Here is an 18539-nt window from a genome sequence, read left to right as displayed (position 1 = left end):
GATCGTGTCTGTATTGATACACTTCTGCTAGCATGTGTAGGTGCTTTAGGTAGTGTTTGCAGTGGGATGGTTTTGGTTGTGGGATGTTTTAAGTCCCCCTTACCCTCACCAAAGACTTTCAGACTATGATACAGGCCACCCTTAGTAGCTTGTGTGTGGTTATGCTCATATAATAAACACAAAGGTGGTCATTTAAGGTTCACTGCATCCTTGTTCTAACTTGAATAAATAGTGTCATGGCCAACATGGCCTTCAAATAAAGGGGGAAACCTCCTCAGGTTCTCTGCTGTCTAATTTTTTAGTCATCTTCAATAATAACAGTTTAACCCCCTGTGGTAATTTTAGGCACAGGGGAACACACACAATATATACTAGTTTTATTTTCTTAAATTACTGTATTTCGGTTGTTCACCTGAAAAACACTGCTTTAGAAAAGTATTTGCTATATGTAACTGGAGAGCCAAATCTTAATTCTGGTCTGACTATTTTGATTCTTAAATTCCAGAATTAAAAAGTCTCTGGTTTGTGATGGTTTCCTGCTCAATACTGGCAGAAAAATCTACAGCAACTGTTAATTAGATATTTTACAATTCTAGCACCTCTCATCCAGTACAAAAGAATGCTTTGGGACTAGCTGGTGTTTAGAGAAAATATTCCAAATAACATAGATTCCAAATTTCTCTTAGGAACCACATCCTTTCTCTAGGGAAAAGATTGTGAATTGAAGAACTGGAGTTACAGGACAGATACCTCTAAGTACACGTGTCCTTTTTAGAGTGCCAAATTATCAGGATCTGAAACTGCTAATTAAGTTCATTCATTGATTAGCAGTTTATAATCAGTCTGTCATCTGGGGAGAACAGTGGAAGGGAGAGATTATTTATTACTTTCATTTTTCAAGAAATGAGACAAACTTAAACTGAAGCTTGCTCTGCAAAGCTTCCACCAAAACTGAAGTTGGAATATGCAGAATTCTCAAACACTTGCAGAGCTTTCTTGTACCTTCAGCATGTGTTCATGGGTATGTTGAAGTGGCCCAAGGATGGATGGGAAAGGCAGACAGTTTCCACTGCCAAAACTAAAGAGAGATCCCAAAACATTGGGCTGCTTGGAAATGGAGGAGGGAACAGATGCAGTCACTGCTGTGCCCCCCATTTGAGATTGGATCTACCTGTGCACTTCTGGTGTCTGAGGTGAAGGAAGAGTTTGAGCAGTGAAATAAATGGATTTTGTGAGTTTTGTTGTGCAAAGTGTCACATGTATGACCTGGAGATGGTTGGAGGTGTTGAAGTGAAACATCATCTTGAGGAAATCTTTGTTGGGCTAAGGAGACTTGGAACAAGCTCAAAGGAGAAGTTTTGTCTGAAGATGTATTTTATGACAGTGCTCCACATTGTCCTGTCTGTCTAACAGGGGAAAAAGGAGAAGGGAGAGAGAAAACCTTTGTCTTACTGTCAAAAGTGGGTTTTTCTAATTTTCAGCAATGAAAAACGCTTTGAAAGGATAAAGGAATTCTTTTGTTTTTATGATACAAAAAAATGAGACACCAGTTAATTCACTCTGACTGTGAGGATTTGGGGATTTCATTTTTTTTTTTTAAAGAGTTTCTGTAAAGCTTTTTTCCTACTCATCAACACACTCCCTGTTTGAAGGTACATATGGTAGAAATTTACTCTTTTATCTTGATCTACTGGCATGGGATAAATACTGCTGCTTTCCTTTGCTTGAGAACTAGGCATAATCTTTCAAAACAATGTGAAGGTGTAGCTAATATAAAACTATGCTGTTAGAAAACTTCTAAAACCAGCATTTGTTTTGAAAGGAAAGAGTTTGAGGCTGTTTTCAGTCAAAATCTGTTACAACTTGCAGATGAGTTGTGGTGATGGGTGTTTCTTCTTTTAGAAGATATTTTTTGGATGTATTTTTGGTGTCTCAGTGCCATGTGTATTTTCTTACCTCTTTTTCCAAGGAGTCTTAATTAAAAAAATATTTAATTAAAAAGATAATTGGAAAATTGAGAACAAAATGGTGACACAAAACACATCATGCTGCAAATATAACTGTTTGGCTGTTTTGTCTCTTGACTGAAGACTTTATGGGGCACAGTGGAGGAAAATAGCTCCACATCTATAATATGTGATTTAATTGAAATTATGCAAGGTGCTGGTCTGTGCTGATGTACTCCAGTGCACTTCCTATAAGGAATAATCTGCCTGATGGAAAGCTGCAAATCCTAATGGGGAGAGCATGGATGGAGCAACGTGCTGTTGCTAAGCTACTGAAATTTTTATGACCCACTCTTTATTTACTTCACAAAACTAGAGCAAATGAGACTGTATTTTAAGAATCTGTGTTTCAAAACCCACTATGTAATTCACAAATTTGGTGATCTTGCCTGAAAATAAGTTTGGTAGCTTTTTCTTTTAGTGTCTTAAATTCGAATATGACCAACTGTGAACAGGAAGGTCTCTGTTCAGAAGAAGTTGTTCTTTTCATGTAGTTATCATCATTGCATTCTCTGCTGGTTTAACAAACCCCTGACCTGGATATGCCATCCAGGAAAACACTTTATAGTTTCTTGGTTTAAATTTTTGTCTTACTGGTTGAGTGTTAAGAATGTTGAGTGTTAAGAATGACTTAGAATGTTTTCTTTCCACTGACGGAGTTAGGAGAAGAGAGTAAATTTTCTTGGCTTTCTTTAAAGTTATGTTTTTCTGAGGAAAAGCCTAATAATGCCAGCCTAGCTTTTGTAAAGAGTTGAGAGAAGCTGAAAGGGGAGAGAAATCTAGTTTGACTCCTGTAGGTTATGTATCAGTGCCTTTAACATCCAAACTTTGGCTGTGAGTATCAAATATATTTGCCTTTCTCAGTTGTGTGAGTTGTAACAGTGATACGGTTTTATTTCAAGGGATAACATGGTCATTTGTTTTCTCTCCTGGCAGCCTCCAAAGGTAAAGTGTTTGACAAGGATCTGGCATCCCAACATTACAGAGACGGGAGAAATCTGCCTAAGGTAGCACCAGCATTCTGGTTTGGGTTTTTTTAACCTTGGAGGTTTATCTGCTTGATAAAATATTGTATGGAATTGTCATGATGGTATTGTTTTCCACAGATTCTGCAAATCAGTGGCATGTATAGGAATGTAGCAATCTGCTGAAGGGATCATTCTTGCTGTGCATTAGAGGCCTTGTAGAGCCAGGTTCAGACTTAATGCTTTGTTTTACTTGGGGTAAAAGTGTAAACTACAATCTAAACAAAATTTTGTTTTGTTTTTTTTTTCTCCCTTATAACTGAATATCCTCAGGCCCTCATGGGACTCGAGGCTTTACTGTTTAATGCCCGAGTGTGTAAAGTGCTTGGAAAGCCTTCATATTTCACAAATGTTCCTTAAACTTTGACAGTAGCTCTTCTATACTTGTCATTTGATTATTTTAACATTTAATGTCCACTAAGACGACACATGTACCAGTTATAACAAAGAAGATTTGGGGTCAAGATAAGTCTGAAAGCTTTACTTTACCAAAATGAGAGGCTTCTGTTGCTGGGTAGTTTTCCTTGATAGTAGATGTTTCCTCTCAAAAATCAGTTTCTGAAACTTTGATTTCAGTGTTTCATCACCAGTACCTGATGGTGAAAGTGGCCAGGAGCCAACCATAAACAGAAGTGAGAAACATAACTGTCATTTTTCAAGTTAGTGGCTCGTAAAGGAAAATGTAGATGAAGCAGATGCAATGACAATGTGAGATTGAAAGCTGTTCTGAAGATCCAGAATGGTTGTTGACATGTGTAGCAAATTAGCACTTAAAAAAAAAAAAAGCTGTATTTTTCCTGTAGATTTAAAATCATTTTAGTGCTGTGTTCAAGATCCTGGTGAAAGTGAAGTTTTCAGAGGGCAATCTCTCACACTTTTTAGGCAGGTCAGGCTCGTCAGCCTTAAGAGAACTTAGATTCTTTGAGTCAGGTAGTGCAAGTAAGGGAACAAACAAGTGAGCTTTGTGGAACTAGAAATACTAGACACTAAGCAATAGCTAAAGTTGAAGTTCCGCTACAAAATCTTCCGATTAAATAAAGTATCACATCCACATAATCCCAGAATGGTTTGGGTTGGAAAGGACCTTAAAGCCCATCTCGTTCCAACCCCCTGCCATGTGTAGGGACACCTTCCACTATCCCAGGTTGCTCCAAGCCCTGTCCAGCCTGGCCTTGGGCACTTCAGGGATGAGGCAGCCACAGCTTCTCTGAACACACTCTTCTGGATATTTCACTGTTTCCTGCCTTTAAATGGTTCTAATTATGAGAGATGAATGTAGTGTTGGAACACTGTAGTTCTAATGAAGTGAAACAGTTTTTTCAGCATCTGCACTGAAACATCATCTGTATTTGATTGTTAGGTACCTTAACATATCAAACCATTTAGATGGAAAAACTAAAATAACTTAGATTGATTTATGCCTGTTATAATGGAGAATGCATTCTATATATAGTACCTGCAATCAGCTTACACTGGAGTCTTTACATTAAAATAGCTTCAGTTATTTTTAAAAGCAGGAAAAAAATCTTCATCAGTGTTTTTCCCAACTGCCTTTTGCTAAACATACATCATGTGTTGCTTTGATAATCATCCCTGGATTAAAACATACCAAATGGTTAAGATTGGGGTCAAGTGTAATAGTTTTGGGTAGGAAAAGTGTTGCTTCTCTGTGCTTTATGGAATGCAGCTACTCTGGACCATATTATTAATAGATCATATTAATTAGGTCTGGACCACACTTGTGGATATTGCATCCACTGCACATGTGGATAGAAAAAGTCAAGGTTTCTCCAGGACTGATCTCCTCCCCATTGCAGGAATTTTTAGTCACTTAAGCTGTAAGTCAAGTCATGTCAGCTGGAGTTTCAGAAGGTTTTAAACTTACTGGAATATTGCAGTTCCCAGGTCAGTAGATGTTTTTGCAAGATCTCTTTAGGGTGCTCTGTATTTAACATGAAAAAATTCTTTAAAGCCTTCTTGCATGCAGGAATTACAAAATGAGAAATACTTGATGGGGTGAAAGCTGAGCAGCTGACTGGTCATATCAGTGATGATTTTTGCTACCGTAGCTTCAAAATGGTGATTTTGCAATCTTCCCACAGGAACCCAAATATAAGGATTTGAAATTGTGTTCTGGGAGGTCTCTGTAGATACAAACCCCACGTGGTGAGGCGTGGTTATCAGTGCCAGTCCCCCGTGACTGAGGTCACACTGGTCTTTTCTTAGCTCCTTCTGCAGCTGAAGACAAAGCAAACTAGATGATCTTTAAGGTCCCTTCCAACCCAAACTATTCTGATTCAAATGGAAGTGCTGTTTTATTGTTCTTCCCTGTTCCTGGTGAAGTCCCCCCCTGACAAACTCACCCTCCTGTCAGCCCAGCTCCCCTGTGGCAGCAGGATCCATGGATGGCAGGTCTTTGAACAGGAGCTACATGCAGATGCTTGTTCATTCAGCAGACTAATTCGTGGGTTTTGTGTGTTTCTGCTCATTTAGGTGTTCATTCTGTGTGTGTGATGCTGAGAGAGCCTCTCACTATTCAGACCTGCTTGGCTGGCTCTTATATCTGGGTCATCCCTGTGGAGAGCATGGGATGCAGCTTCTCTAGTCACAAGGTTGTGGGAAAAGGTTCTGATTAGGGGCTTAATGAGCATTGCCAATCTGTAGGAAGAAAGAGGATACTGCTCTATAAATTATTTATATCAGCAAATGAGGAATGAATATTAAGCCGAGGGACACTGACCTGTCTTCACTGCTTTCCTGCCAGAGCTCTAGGAGTGGTATGAGTGTCTCCTCAAGTCCTGGCTGCAGGTGTCCCCCACTGGAGAGAGAGCTCTGAGGGCTTGGCAAGCTGCAGAGCTGTTAATGAGGCTTAACTGTTATGCTCAGGCACTCTGAGCTCTGTCAGTGAATATTTTTATGATTTTTTTGTGTGTGTTAGCCTACTCCTCGCTTTTGAGTTCCCAGTGAGTTATATGAAGAGATAAAGGGGAGTAACAGTCTTCTTCACTTTCACTTTTGTTATATGAACAAAAATTTCAGCCACAAGATGTTGTTTTTAGTGTTCTTGAAATGAGTTTTGAGCTGCGCTGGTGGCAATGGCATATTTTACCTTTTTAAAAGCACAGAAATGAGATTAGCAGCACGGTGAAGATGGAATGGTCTTGTCCGGTGTGATCATCCTGTTCCTAGCCTCTCTAGGAGGACAAGGAGTCAGTGGACAAGGAGTATATTTCCTTGGATTAAAAACTCTATGCATTCAATAAAAACTACCTGGATAGCCTGTATGGTCTAGTGGTCTGCTGTGATTTTTAAATTACTTAATACATGTCACCCTGAAAATTGGTAAAACCTAATGGTTTAGGACTAGTGGGTTTCACTTTAATCCTATCATTTCAGTAGCAGAAGCTGCTGCTGGTGGTGAATTTTTGTGCTTTGTCACTTTGCTGTGTTGAGATTTCAGTTTTATATTGCTTCTTACAAAGGAAGGTATGGTTGTGGAATCCAGACTTTCTCATTCATATTATTACTTTTGTGAGCAAGACTTCAACTTATTTCTCCACTATTCCCTGGTCTCCAGTAGTTTTCCTTCTCATAACTGCTGAGGTTTGGACTGGAAAGGTCCAGAAATACCTGAAGAGCTGAACACACCTCTATGATTTCAACTTGTAAATAGGTCAGCAGCTTCACTGACTTAATATGCAGCATAATATGCTGGTCATATAAATTTCCATGCTGGATATCTGCGTATAGGGAAGTCTGTATCTTATTTTTTGTATTCATGTGTGTTTATACTAGAATTCAAGAGCATGTATTACAGTTAATAAGGAATTTTTTCCTCCTGAGCAGACAGACTAAAACTATTTCACTTTCCTATCCCTGCCTCTAGGAAGCTAAAGTCTTCTCAGAGAAGAGAGGATGATAATCCTCTTTTTGCTAATTAGATATCCCTCCCAAAATACCCTTTTCTGGATTGGATTGTGCTAGTTTTGGTGAGAGATGCATTGTTCTGCAAGTTTGTCTCTCCACCAAAGATTACCATGTTCTAAAATGTATCTGTGTGCTCAGTGGATAAAAAAATGTTCAACGTAGAGACTGTCACAAGGATTTCTGTCACACTTACTCTGCTTGAGGAAAATTTATTCAGGTGTTTTGACAAAGGTTTTGCTCAGGTCGGGAGTTCTGTTATGACAGTGTATGGAATGTAATTTTAGGAAGACATGCCAGCTCCTGTGGTTTAAAATTCCACTATATATAGTGAAAGAAGTAGATCTTCTTTTGCAATTACTTCCTAAGTTCCTAATGTTTTCTGAGAAGATTTCTGACAAAGTTTAACTAGAAGTTGCACTGTATAATATGTGTGTCTTTTTTTTTCCCCAGTTTATTGAGAGAGCATTCAATCGATGGCACTGGCTGGGCTCCAACTAGAACATTAAAGGTATTGTTTCATTTTAGATGCGTCCATCGAACTAGATATAGTTTAGAAATCCTTTTATGGACTTGGAAAGAGACAGATAATGTGGTTTGCTCTGGAAACAACTGAGATTTTTGTCTTTTAACAAGTGCTGGTGGCAATACTAGAACAAGTACAGTACTGACTGATCAAAGAAACATTTGCCAGTTTTAGTGTAGCTGCACAAATCCTGCTGTGACTGCTAAAAGGGTTTGTAGCTTGGTGGGACTGCAGATGACCCTGAGACCCCATGGTTGGTAAGGGGGTCTGTTGTTTTTTTACCCAGGCAGCAGTTGCCAAGAGCAAGAGCATGATGTGAGCAAGACCAGCAGTAATGTCTGCTAATTTCCATTGATATTCCTGACAAATCAGTGCAGAGCACTGAGCTCTTCCTGTTGCTGGAATTGTGCTGTTTATGGACAGTATGACCACACAGTCCAGTTACTTGTCAGTGCATTAAAGATTGTGGTGGGTGTGAGTTCACTACAAGCACAGAATTACATGGAATGGGGAGTGACCGACAGCAAACGAGAGCCATGAACTGGGACCCAGGTTACTTTTGTCTCTTTGTACCAGTTGCCCCCACTAATCCAACCTTCCTGAATCCTTTGTTTCCAACACCCTGGATGGGGCTTTGAGCAGGAGCCTGGTTTAGTGGAAGGTGTTTCTTCCCATGGCAGCAGGGTGGGACTAGATGAGCTTTAAGGTCCCATTGAACCCAGACCTCTATGAACATTTGGAAACCGTGGCTTGGAGCACCTGCTCATCTCCATAATACTGTGTGAGTTTGCACAGTAGCACTGTGCATGGCATCCATTCTTGGCCAGTGATGGACTTGCAAATTAGTATTTCGTATTCCTCTCATCAGTAATATGAAGGCAGACTGGTTTTCTGGAGGAATAGTACCCAAATTTGTCCGATAAACACTCTGAACCACTGCTAAGATATTGAATTTGAGAATGGGCATGTACTGTACTTCTGCAACAAAAATTCCCAGGAATTACTAATGCAGCCATTTCCATGGTTAGTAAAACCATTCCAATTAGATAACACACATCAAAAGCCACATGCACAAACCAGCTCTGCTTTATGCTGCTGCGTGCATGGAGCTTGTGTGCTTAAACCTTTAGAAGGCTGAAGTTTCAGATTGTGTCTCATCCTCTGAATCCTTGTGGTGGCAGCAGAGCTCTTACATGAAAAATCCTTCAAAATAAACTGCTGTGACCTTTTTGGTAATTGGTTTCAGTATCAAATGGGTAGAAACTTGAAGAAGCTTTTTGAAATAAAAGCAAAACTCTGTTAAATAATCTGTAGAAATTATCTGATAAAATGTATTTTAACAGTGTAGAGAATTCTTAATTGTTACCTGGTTATGAGTTAGCAACAGGAGCTTATTTACCTTTCAGTCTCCATTCTGTTATGTCCTGCATCATTTTATTGTATACTTTCCTCTCTAAAACAGATAATTCTTATGAATTAAAGCTGAAGACTGCTGCGTTATTTTGAGCCTCTGCTCAGAGTGTCTGAACTTGCTTTTCTCCTGCTTTTAGGTGTGATGATCAAAATGGAAGTTTTCCAGACAGAAAGCAAATAATGGCTTTAATTCCATTCTGTTCTCAGATTTTATGTCACTGGAAATACCAGCTTTTAAATAGCTCATATGAATTAACACAGTTGCTGTTACACTGATACCCTGCTTCTTCCCCTTCCGTAATCCCAATTTCACACTCAAAAGTGCTTTAGTAGCTTCTGTTATTCCTCAACATTCACTTCTTTGTATCCTGTTTGCCATGACTATGACCTGCCTAGTTAAGATACTCCTTGGTATTCTCCAGCTTTCTCCTAAATGCTCCTTTTCACTTTGCCGTAAAAATATCTGGAGTGATTGATTTTAAAAACGGAAGAAGTGGATCTGTGTATTGTGATTGCAGAATTGGTTCTAAAAGTTAAGCTGTTCCTTCTGCAATGACCTCTAACCAACTACAGCTGGAAATAGGTCCATAAATAAGTGACTGTTGCTGCTGTCAGGAGACACCGGAGCAGGAATGGGAAGTGTCAAGGTGGTCTTAGACTACAGATCTGCAGACAGCTTTTCATACCCACCTGTAGGAAAGCGCTGTTTTTTTCAGGAATTTGTCTCCCATAACTTCAGATACAAGGTTAATAAGTATCTTTCTGTGCTATTAGATTATCTAATCTAAAAGGAATTAACTCATTTTCAATAAACTATTGCTGTTTGGAGTTTATCCTTAAGAGGCTTGCTTATTTAATTAGTGTTTAATACTAAATGGGAAAATTTTGCCCTCTTTGTTGCAGTAGTTCTGCTGTTGTCTTCAGGCAGTAAAATTACTTTATTTGAAATCATGCAAATGCCAAACTAATCTCTTGGAGAAATAAATCAGAGGGTTGTGACTTAACTTTTCCAGTTAACTTTACCTCCATGTTTAAGCATCAACCTGAGTAGTTTTGAAAGTACAAAACTTTGATCCATCATCTTAAGGAAAATAGGTGGTCTGCTGTCAAAACCATATGTAATCAGTGCAGAGGAGTATTTTAAACAGACAATAACTGTCACTGTCTTCAGGATGAAGGGAAAAAAGAAAACCTGTATGTTCTGTGTCATTCACGTTAATTCTTGTTGCTCATTTTTTCTCAGTGTTATGGTGCCATTGTACAGCTATTGATTTATTCAAGTTCTGTTTTGGAATGGGTCTCTTTGTCTTTCTTCTCCACCTCTAAAAATTGAATAAGCCCCAGACAAAAAAACTTCAGACCTACTGTTTTGTGAAGAGAAGATGTAAGCCACTAAAGACAATCTTCTGTGTAGATCTGACATTCTGTTTTCTCTGAAAATAAGCTTCAGGAAATTTTTTCTGCAGCGTTCTACTGTGTTGTATTTTGATTTATAAATTGGCTTTATCAGTTCTGTAAGAAGTGATTTATTTCTTTCTCCTCTGTACCTGCCCAGGCTGGTGAAAACACACAACTCAACGTCTTATCGTAGCCTTTGCTTCATAAAACATTTGCAAAAGTTTTCATTTTCTCTCTTTTATATCTTTCTCTCTTTAGTATCTTCTGGTAAAACCAAATCTTTGGTTTTAGGTATAGTAGCTGTTATTGCTGGCATGTGAGTCAGGAGAGCAGGGCAGTACATTAGTAAGTCTGATTAAACCGTGGTTGTTTTCACCAAATTGTTGATTTCTGAATATGCAATTTGTGTCAACTTTAATCAGTTGAGTAGACTGGTCTCCTGAGGGCATGGCTTTAGTGTTCCTAATCACTGCAGTGCAGTTCATTAGGGAGCTATCACAGAATTCCCCAGGGAACAATTTATACAAGACTATCTGCCTGCCCTGAAGTACCCTCGAGGACAAATGTCAAGGAGGCAGTGACAAAAGTGAGGGATTTTACAGGAGTGCTCCTGCATACTTGGCAATTCGCAGCTGGCTTGGTCTGGGGAGAGGAACAGACTGGAATTGTTCCTGTTTTCTTCCCTCTCATATATTTAAGCACAGAAGAAGTCGTTTTCCAGCCTTCCTCCTTTTTTTGTGTTTGCTAACTGGAGCAGTTCATGCCATTTAAGTTCCCCCGAGCCCTCTGTAAGCTGCTGCTGTGCTTGGGTGGGAAGCATGGGCTGGGATGGCAGGCACATGAGAATTGAGATGCCCTTTGTGGGTGACTTATTCCAGGTGGAAATAGTGTTTTTCCTCCTGCAGGAATTCTCCGAGATGGGAGAGGAAACACAAAACAGAATTTTATTTGGGAGAAGACTGTTTTGGAGGGAAGAGTTTTTTTCACAAGCTAAAAAGTACCTACATCTCTGGAAAGAAAACTTTTTTTTTTTTTTTTTAATCTCAGGATCAGTGATAAATTTTGTGTACTCAGGTACATTTTAGGGGTTGCAGAGAGGTGGTTACTCCATGGGGGGAAATTCCAGGTGTTTGAGGAGGAGAAGCGTGACAGAGCCTGGTGAAGGTGGGGCTTGGTGGAATGAAGAGTGCTTGGCTTTCTAGGCTGCAGTGAAGGGAGGAGGAAACTGGGCTTGTTTTCAAGATATGATGGAAGAAGGTGAATGGAAGAGGAAAATCACTTGGAGCTGGTGCATAGGCAGACAGGATAGCAGAGAGCTGCTCCAGGACGCTTGTTTTATCAGAGTTGTTGCTTCAGTTTATAAAGCAAACCAGAAAAATTTGCTTCAGACATCTTGTATAAATGACTGCTGCTCCTTTCGTTCATCTGAGTGGCTTAAATTGTTTGTTTATAAAAAGTGGTTTAGCAACGAGCTTTGATTTAATCAATCTATTAGATCTGAAATGCTCCTTGGATCTCTAAAGGAGTTTCTTTAATTGGAAGTTCATTAGCTGCTTTTGTCTGGCTTTCTCTCTGCTTAAATTAATGTATTAAATATAGTTTGCCTGTTAAAGGAAAATCTTGCAATTTACATGTCTGCTTTCTCTTGAAAAGAAGTGCTGTGGTTGTGTTTTTGAAACCCTTGTTTGTGTCACGGTTTCAGTGGCATTGCTTTTGTGAAGTGGTTGTGAGAACTGTCACTTGGGAAGGGCTGGTGACTAACTGAATTAGGACCTCCTGCAAATGCAAAGCTTTGAGACTCTCTGGCCTCAGGAGAGGCGACTTCAAAAGCTGTATTGAGGATTTTGATTCATTGCTTTTGAACTTTAAACACTGCTGCAGTGGCAGGTCTTTTTCTCCTCATTTGGCATGCTGTAAATAAATCTGTGGGCAGGGGTTTGATGTAACTTTTCACTCAAGTGCAACACAAAAATACTCCAGAACGAAAAGGGACCATTATAAAGGGTTATTTACAATTGTCTGATCTTCTGACTTGCTTGTGTTGACTTCCCCACTCTCGACCTCAAACTGGTGATATTGCCATGGAGCAGAGTGTGTTTCCCTCTATTCCCTCTTCCACTTGCTGTGGATTTAGCCAGGTAGTGCTCTGCTTGGGAACCCTGGTTATTTAGCTCAAGTATCTTAAATCCTCTGAACAAAGTAGATGTTAATTAAACTCACTTGCATTCCCGAGACCTGCTGTTGACTCCCAAAAACATCTAACCCCATGGGTGTCATCTGTGCTTATGCAAAGCCTCTGGGACACTGGACAGAGAATAGGGACCAGGGCTGCCTGGGCAAGGCTGGAGCTGGAGCCAGGTAAAGCAGCTCAGGCAAGGCTGGAGCTGGAGCCAGGTAAAGTAGCTCAGGCAATTCAGCAGCTTTGCCTGCAGGGTCCAGCCTGGGCAGACCTGGGTGCTTCAGTCCAAAAAGCACAGGAGGTTCTCAGCTGTGCTCTGAAGTGACCCCTCAGCAGTGGGTGCACTTGTACTCTCACTTGGATGTCAAGCACGGAGAAGAAAGTTGATAAAAAGCAGCTTTGTAAAGGAAAAAGCCTTGTCAGGTGTTACCTTGTCAGGTAGAGATGTCTGATGCTCCTCTTACAAGGGAGTTCTCACTGAGGTGCAGCAGCATCAAGGTGTGCACTATTAGCATTTTAGTTGCCATCTGTCCTGCTCCTGCCTGTGGAGATAACCTTTAAAAGTTCTTGTACTATGCCCAACTTTCAGTTTTCAGAGTATTTGAGCAGAAGTTTGGTAAATGTTTGAAACCAAGGCTGATGCCTTATTACACTGAAAGAAAATAGAAGTTTTTGAACTGTTAAATCTGACAGGATCTTTGGTGGCTCGTGCATCCTTTAGTTCCATCGGAAAATGCATTCAGGCCAGTGCTTATCTGCATGCAGCAGGCAGCTCTGGAGTCAGTAATGCAAGGGCATTCTTTCTGCAATGCAACAGTGTCAAGTTTCTCAAATACAAAGTATTTGTTTCGCTCTTGTTCCATCCCATTTCCTTCTCAATATCCTAGATTTAAACCCAAGCTAGTCTCAAACTCATTACAAAAAGTGTTACCCTCTGGTAGGAATTTAGCATTATTTTTTTATGGAGCCATGCAAGGATATAAAATGAATCCAGGAAGTCATAAAAGTTGAATAGGTGGAAACATCAAAAATTATATTAAGAATTTCACACAGAAGTTATTCAGTAGTAATAATAATAATCCCGTTATGCGTTTTGGTGTCTAGAATGGCAGTGAAAATGTACAGCATTCTGACAACTTGTGACCTTACAAAGTTTTGCTGGGTTTTTTTCTTTTTGTGTTTGTCATTTTTTTTTTTTAATGAATCTCTGTACAGTCTGAATGAGTCAAGCATCCCAAAGCCCTAAAACCAGGGCTCAGCAAATAAGAATTTGGGAACAATTTATTATGTAATGGGAAAACAATTTGGTATCACATTTCTATTACCACCACCCCCAAAACATCCCTAGAGGGCAGTAAAGCCTCTGAGGGCAGCAGTGGAAGGGGCTCCCCGTAATTCAGTGTCTGGGTCATTCCTTTCATGCAGTTTGTGTCTGTGCTGCCACTGAAGGTCATGAGTACCTTTAAAAGTTGCTGGTTTTGCCACACATGTCAAGGTGCTGACACTGGAAACACAATATCAGCTGTGCTGGGCAGATTCACGGTTTTAAAGCAAATAAACTTAATAGGGTTATTTGTGCAAGATCAAAGGGAAATTGGATTGTGAGAGGCTGTTTTCCACATAATGCTGACATCATGTCTTTTTCATTAAGATGTAATTGTACAGTGTCCTTAAGGGATATGGATTTCTGTGATCCACCACTCAGCAGAGGGCCCAGAACAGGAAACAAGCTGAAATGCACTCAGTTATTGAAGTTCTTTGCCATGGATAGGAAGTTTTAACTTTCAGGCTTTATCTTTATTGTAAAAGGCGTATTTTAGCCATGAAATTATTAATGGGCAGCCTTTGTCCCACGGGTGGAAATGAGGCAGTGTGGTTTTCATGGGCAGGCAGTCCAGTGCTCGCAGGCTGTCACGAGATCAGCCCTGATCTTTACTGAATTATCTGGTAGGTGTGAGCTCCAATGCCCAGACTGCAGTGGAATTTTGCAGTAGGGAGCTTGGTTATGTTGCTCCTAAAAGAAATAATATTTTCTGTAGGTAGAAAAGTGTAACCTCTGAGTTGGTGGTAGATGATTCTTTTAGATCTCTTTCTGTAATGTTTGGATGTTGTGTGTTTTCTTTCTCTTTGAAGGTTGTCAATGGACTCTGAGGTCAGTGCTAACAGAACCCCAAAACAGGCTGCTTAGTAACACTATTTGGAGGCAGGTTCCCCTGAAACTTCCTGTTTGCAGAAATTGCAAACCCTCTCTATTCAGTGTGTTTAAATAGGTACTTAAAGGTAATAGAATTATCTGAGACATATTCTTATGTAAGAACAGTGTTTTTTCATACTCATACTACACCTAACTCTCTTTTCTCTGATATTTTGACAGTTTCAAGTATTTGTCTGACACCATTTTAATTTTTTCATTTTAAGAATGCATTGCTGAATTAAGTTTTATAGCCACCCTTTAAACTAAGGAATGTGGTTTTCAGTTGGTGACATATACTAAGGTGTTATTTCTCTCCTTGAGTGGAGAAGCAACAGGAGTAAGGCTCCTGTACACACAGATCTGAACTTTGATTTGAATATGCAGTATTTGGTTTTTGCTGACTCCTAAATATCAAGTGTCCATGAAATGGGAAAGCTTTTTCAATATTTTGATGTAAATTAGTTAAACATCACCCTTAATCTAGATTTAATTTCCAGTAATTTAGTGATTAATATAAAAATTAAGTATGTGAATGTGTTCAAAACACCTGAAATACACATCTAACTGACTGTGTTTTTCCTTTGCAGGATGTTGTCTGGGGATTAAACTCCTTATTTACTGTAAGTAAAGGAATATTTTGCATATCCACTTTTCTTTTTCCTGCCTGGTTTAGCTTGAGCATCTGCTAACATGAACCCTGTGTGTTGCCTCTAAAAGTTTAGGTCATTATTTCCCTCGACTTCAGTGGAGGTTGTACAAGTATGAAATAAGTTTGTGCTTTTTTTTTTGTGTGTAACTGCAAGACTAGTACAGATGGTCTGAAGTGTCAGCTTTTTTTACTGTTGGTTAGAAATATTGTGGGACATTTTGATAACATGTTACTTGATATCTTCCATGCAGTATGAAATTCCTTCCTTGAAAATGGAGGAGAGGGCAGGAAGCTGTAAGAGGCAGGCAGGATGCAACAGTTGCTTTTGTCCTAAAAGTGGAGAGGCTAAGTCTTCACTTTAAAAAAATTGCCTCTTTTAGGGATTCCAGGGTTATGGTCCCTTTCCACAGCCATTGCTGCTGGGTAGGAAGGTCAGGAGAAAGCAAAGAGCGGCACTACCTTGGGGGCCACATTTGTCATGCCCTCTGGAGAGAGCTACCCCAGCCACTCCAGGATGTAGAAAGGAGACTGTGAAAAACTTTGGATGAGGAGCATTGCTGTGGACTTCCCTTGTCTCAGCCTGTTTTTGGAGAGAGGAATTCCTTCCACCACTGCCTGCAGGGACAGAGGGGTGGCTGTGCTTCCAGTGCTGTTGCTGGGATCGTGGAGAGTTTCTGAAACCTCCAGCATAGCCCAGACCAGTGACTGACTACAATTTGCTGGGATTTCCTGGCACCCCAAGGCTTGATTTGTTTCAACAACTTCTCTGGTAAATTGATTTTAGGAGATTGGAGAGCATTTGCCTTTTTAATAAAAGGTAATTGCATTTCACAGTCAGTCTCCCACTGCATGATGAGTAACTGGAAGGGAGTAAAATCCACTGAAAGTACAAAGGAATACCTTTATGTGCAGAACTGCACATAAAAATAATCTGTAGGGCAAACAGCTGCAGAGAGTGATGGTTGTGTGTCGGAGACCACAGGGATTTGTCGTGACCAGTAAGAGCCGTGCTTCCCAGCTTCCCTCTTGGATTTCCCCCACAGCCACCTTCTTATAAATAAGTAGGCTTCGGAAAGCTGGCACTGGGATCACACGGGTCTTGCAGGTTCTTTTGGCACTTTCTGGAAGAAAGAGAGGGGAAAATGAGGTGGATAGGTGTGGTGCCTTGGTTGCTGCCTGAAAATGAGTGGGAGACTGACAGGAGCCTTTCACACTTGTGGAACAGCAGTATTCCACTCCGTCATAGACTGAACTAAACTGGGGAAAGGATCTGGGCTGCAGGCAGAATACGGATTTGTGGTTCAGTATTATTTTTAATGACGATTCCCTTTCCAGCAGCATCGTGTTCTCCATTGTTTTTAACCCTAGACCCTCTCTCTTTCCAAAGTTAGTATTTGAGATTAAACTGAGAAATAGGAGGTTTATTTTGACTTTCTGCTCCCTGACCCCACATGCCTTTAGTTCCTGGGCTCTTTGCAGTTCTTTTCCTCTTGTTTTTCTCATACTGCTAAAACATCCCTATTTCTTATGCTCTAGGTTACATAGTTTCTTCCACAGGAGGGAATTAAATTGCTTTTCTATGGAGATGGCATTAAGGAAACTTCTACCTTATCACCATGATGTTTGCAGAGTTTTTTTAAGGGTTTACTTTGCCTTTGAGCAGAAATCAACAAGAATTGTGCCTCCTGAAAATTTGAATGTTCCTTCAATATTGGGCTTAAAACTGTCTCAGTTTTCAAATAGAAATGCATCACTGCCAGGGAGGAGTGTCACAGGGCCATGTGTGGCCTGCCACCAGAAGGGCTCAAATGCCTTGCTGCTGTTGTCCTTTAATTGTCTTATGATTTGGTTTGCAGTCATCGAACTCATTTGTGTTTTCCTTTCGCAGGGACACCACCAAGGTAGTGAGAAAATGACACTGGGCTTGCTGGTCCTCTTTGCTTTGTTTTGTTCCGTTCTTCACTGGGAATTTGGGTTCTGCATGTGATGCAGTGAGTGGGAAACCTGTCACGTTCTCTGGTTTTTTTCCCAGGATCTTTTGAATTTTGACGATCCCTTGAATATTGAGGCTGCAGAGCATCATCTGCGTGACAAGGTGAGTCAGTGGTTTATTTAAAGCCTGTTGTTCCTAAACAAATACACGTTCTGTACTCGGATTCCCAGTCAGTCCTTTTAAAGTGCTCGCGCTGGTACTTCAGGCAGTTGAGTGACTCATTGTATCAGCAACCAGTTACTCAAACAAAAAGTGCTTTCTCTGGGAAAGTAAACTCCACACAGTAGTGTTAGTCACCATATGCTGGAATTGTTGACCATAATGTAGTCATGTCCCCAAAATAGATGATCTTTTCCTTCTCGTTTCTGAGATTGTTTCCCTGAAGTTGTACATGTTCTGTGCAGCAAGTGACAGTGAGTTGGTTTGTCGCAGTGACGTGAGTAGCCTTTACCTTAAAACACCTGGGAAAAGATCTCTTTTTCTATCTCTTTCCAAAGGCAACTTTTTTCTTCACAATTCTTACATCTGTCATGCTTTTATAAAGCCAGGAAAAACCTGGGCGTATTTAAAGGCCAGGAGAGGAGTGGAAGCTTTATTTTCTTGTTACTGGTCCTAATTTTAACGTGTGCATTACGGACTGGGTCAAAACACGTTCTTGCTTAGTGGCCTGATGAAAATGTACTGCTCAGCTTGTGAGGGTGTCTGGAGGTAGAGGTGACCAAAAGTGCTAATTTCTTCCTTGTATCAATGTCCAGAATGGCGTCACATTTTATTATATAGATTAATTCCTCAAGCACACAGAACTTACACTTGGCATGCTCAAGATCTCTTGTTTTAATTAAATCCTTCTGATACTTTTGTGGGGGTTAACCTCTAAGATGGAAGAAAGCTTCCAGGTAAGCGTTGATTTGAAGAGTTCATTGAAAATGCAGTCAGGCAGAGCACCTAATTTATCTCATTTTTTCAAGAGGAAATATCAGGATTGCAAGTTCATCTTTCCAGCTGTTTTTTGATTAATGAGATGTTGTAGCTATTCTGGTATTTATCAGTGTTTGTAGGGCTGGGATGAGACTGTAAACATATATTGAGAAAAAATTTCTAGAAACCTACCCTGGAAGAGAGGGTTTTTTGTGGCTTTGTTTTATCATAGAATTGTTTGGGTTGGAAGGGGCTTTAAAGACCATCTTGTTCCAACTTCCCTGCCATGGGCAGGGATACCTCCCACTAGACCA

At 40.1% G+C, this 18539-nt stretch overlaps 1 protein-coding gene across 1 annotated transcript in view; it reads left to right on the top strand.

Annotated features, from left to right (window-relative positions):
* UBE2F (ubiquitin conjugating enzyme E2 F (putative)) overlaps positions 1-18539 on the top strand; it is a 66068-nt gene that overhangs the window by 21228 nt on the left and 26301 nt on the right. Inside the window, exons 6-9 of the mRNA XM_027735660.2 lie at positions 2943-3013; positions 7409-7466; positions 15253-15285; positions 17347-17409. Coding sequence (XP_027591461.1) covers positions 2943-3013; positions 7409-7466; positions 15253-15285; positions 17347-17409 — 225 coding nt within the window. The remainder of the gene's footprint in view (positions 1-2942; positions 3014-7408; positions 7467-15252; positions 15286-17346; positions 17410-18539) is intronic.

Source organism: Pipra filicauda, unplaced genomic scaffold (genome assembly GCF_003945595.2).
Source record: "Pipra filicauda isolate LSUMZ 115617 unplaced genomic scaffold, ASM394559v2 scaffold21_size4447388_pilon, whole genome shotgun sequence".
Taxonomy (NCBI): domain Eukaryota; kingdom Metazoa; phylum Chordata; class Aves; order Passeriformes; family Pipridae; genus Pipra; species Pipra filicauda.
This window is presented reverse-complemented; position numbering and strand designations above follow the sequence as displayed.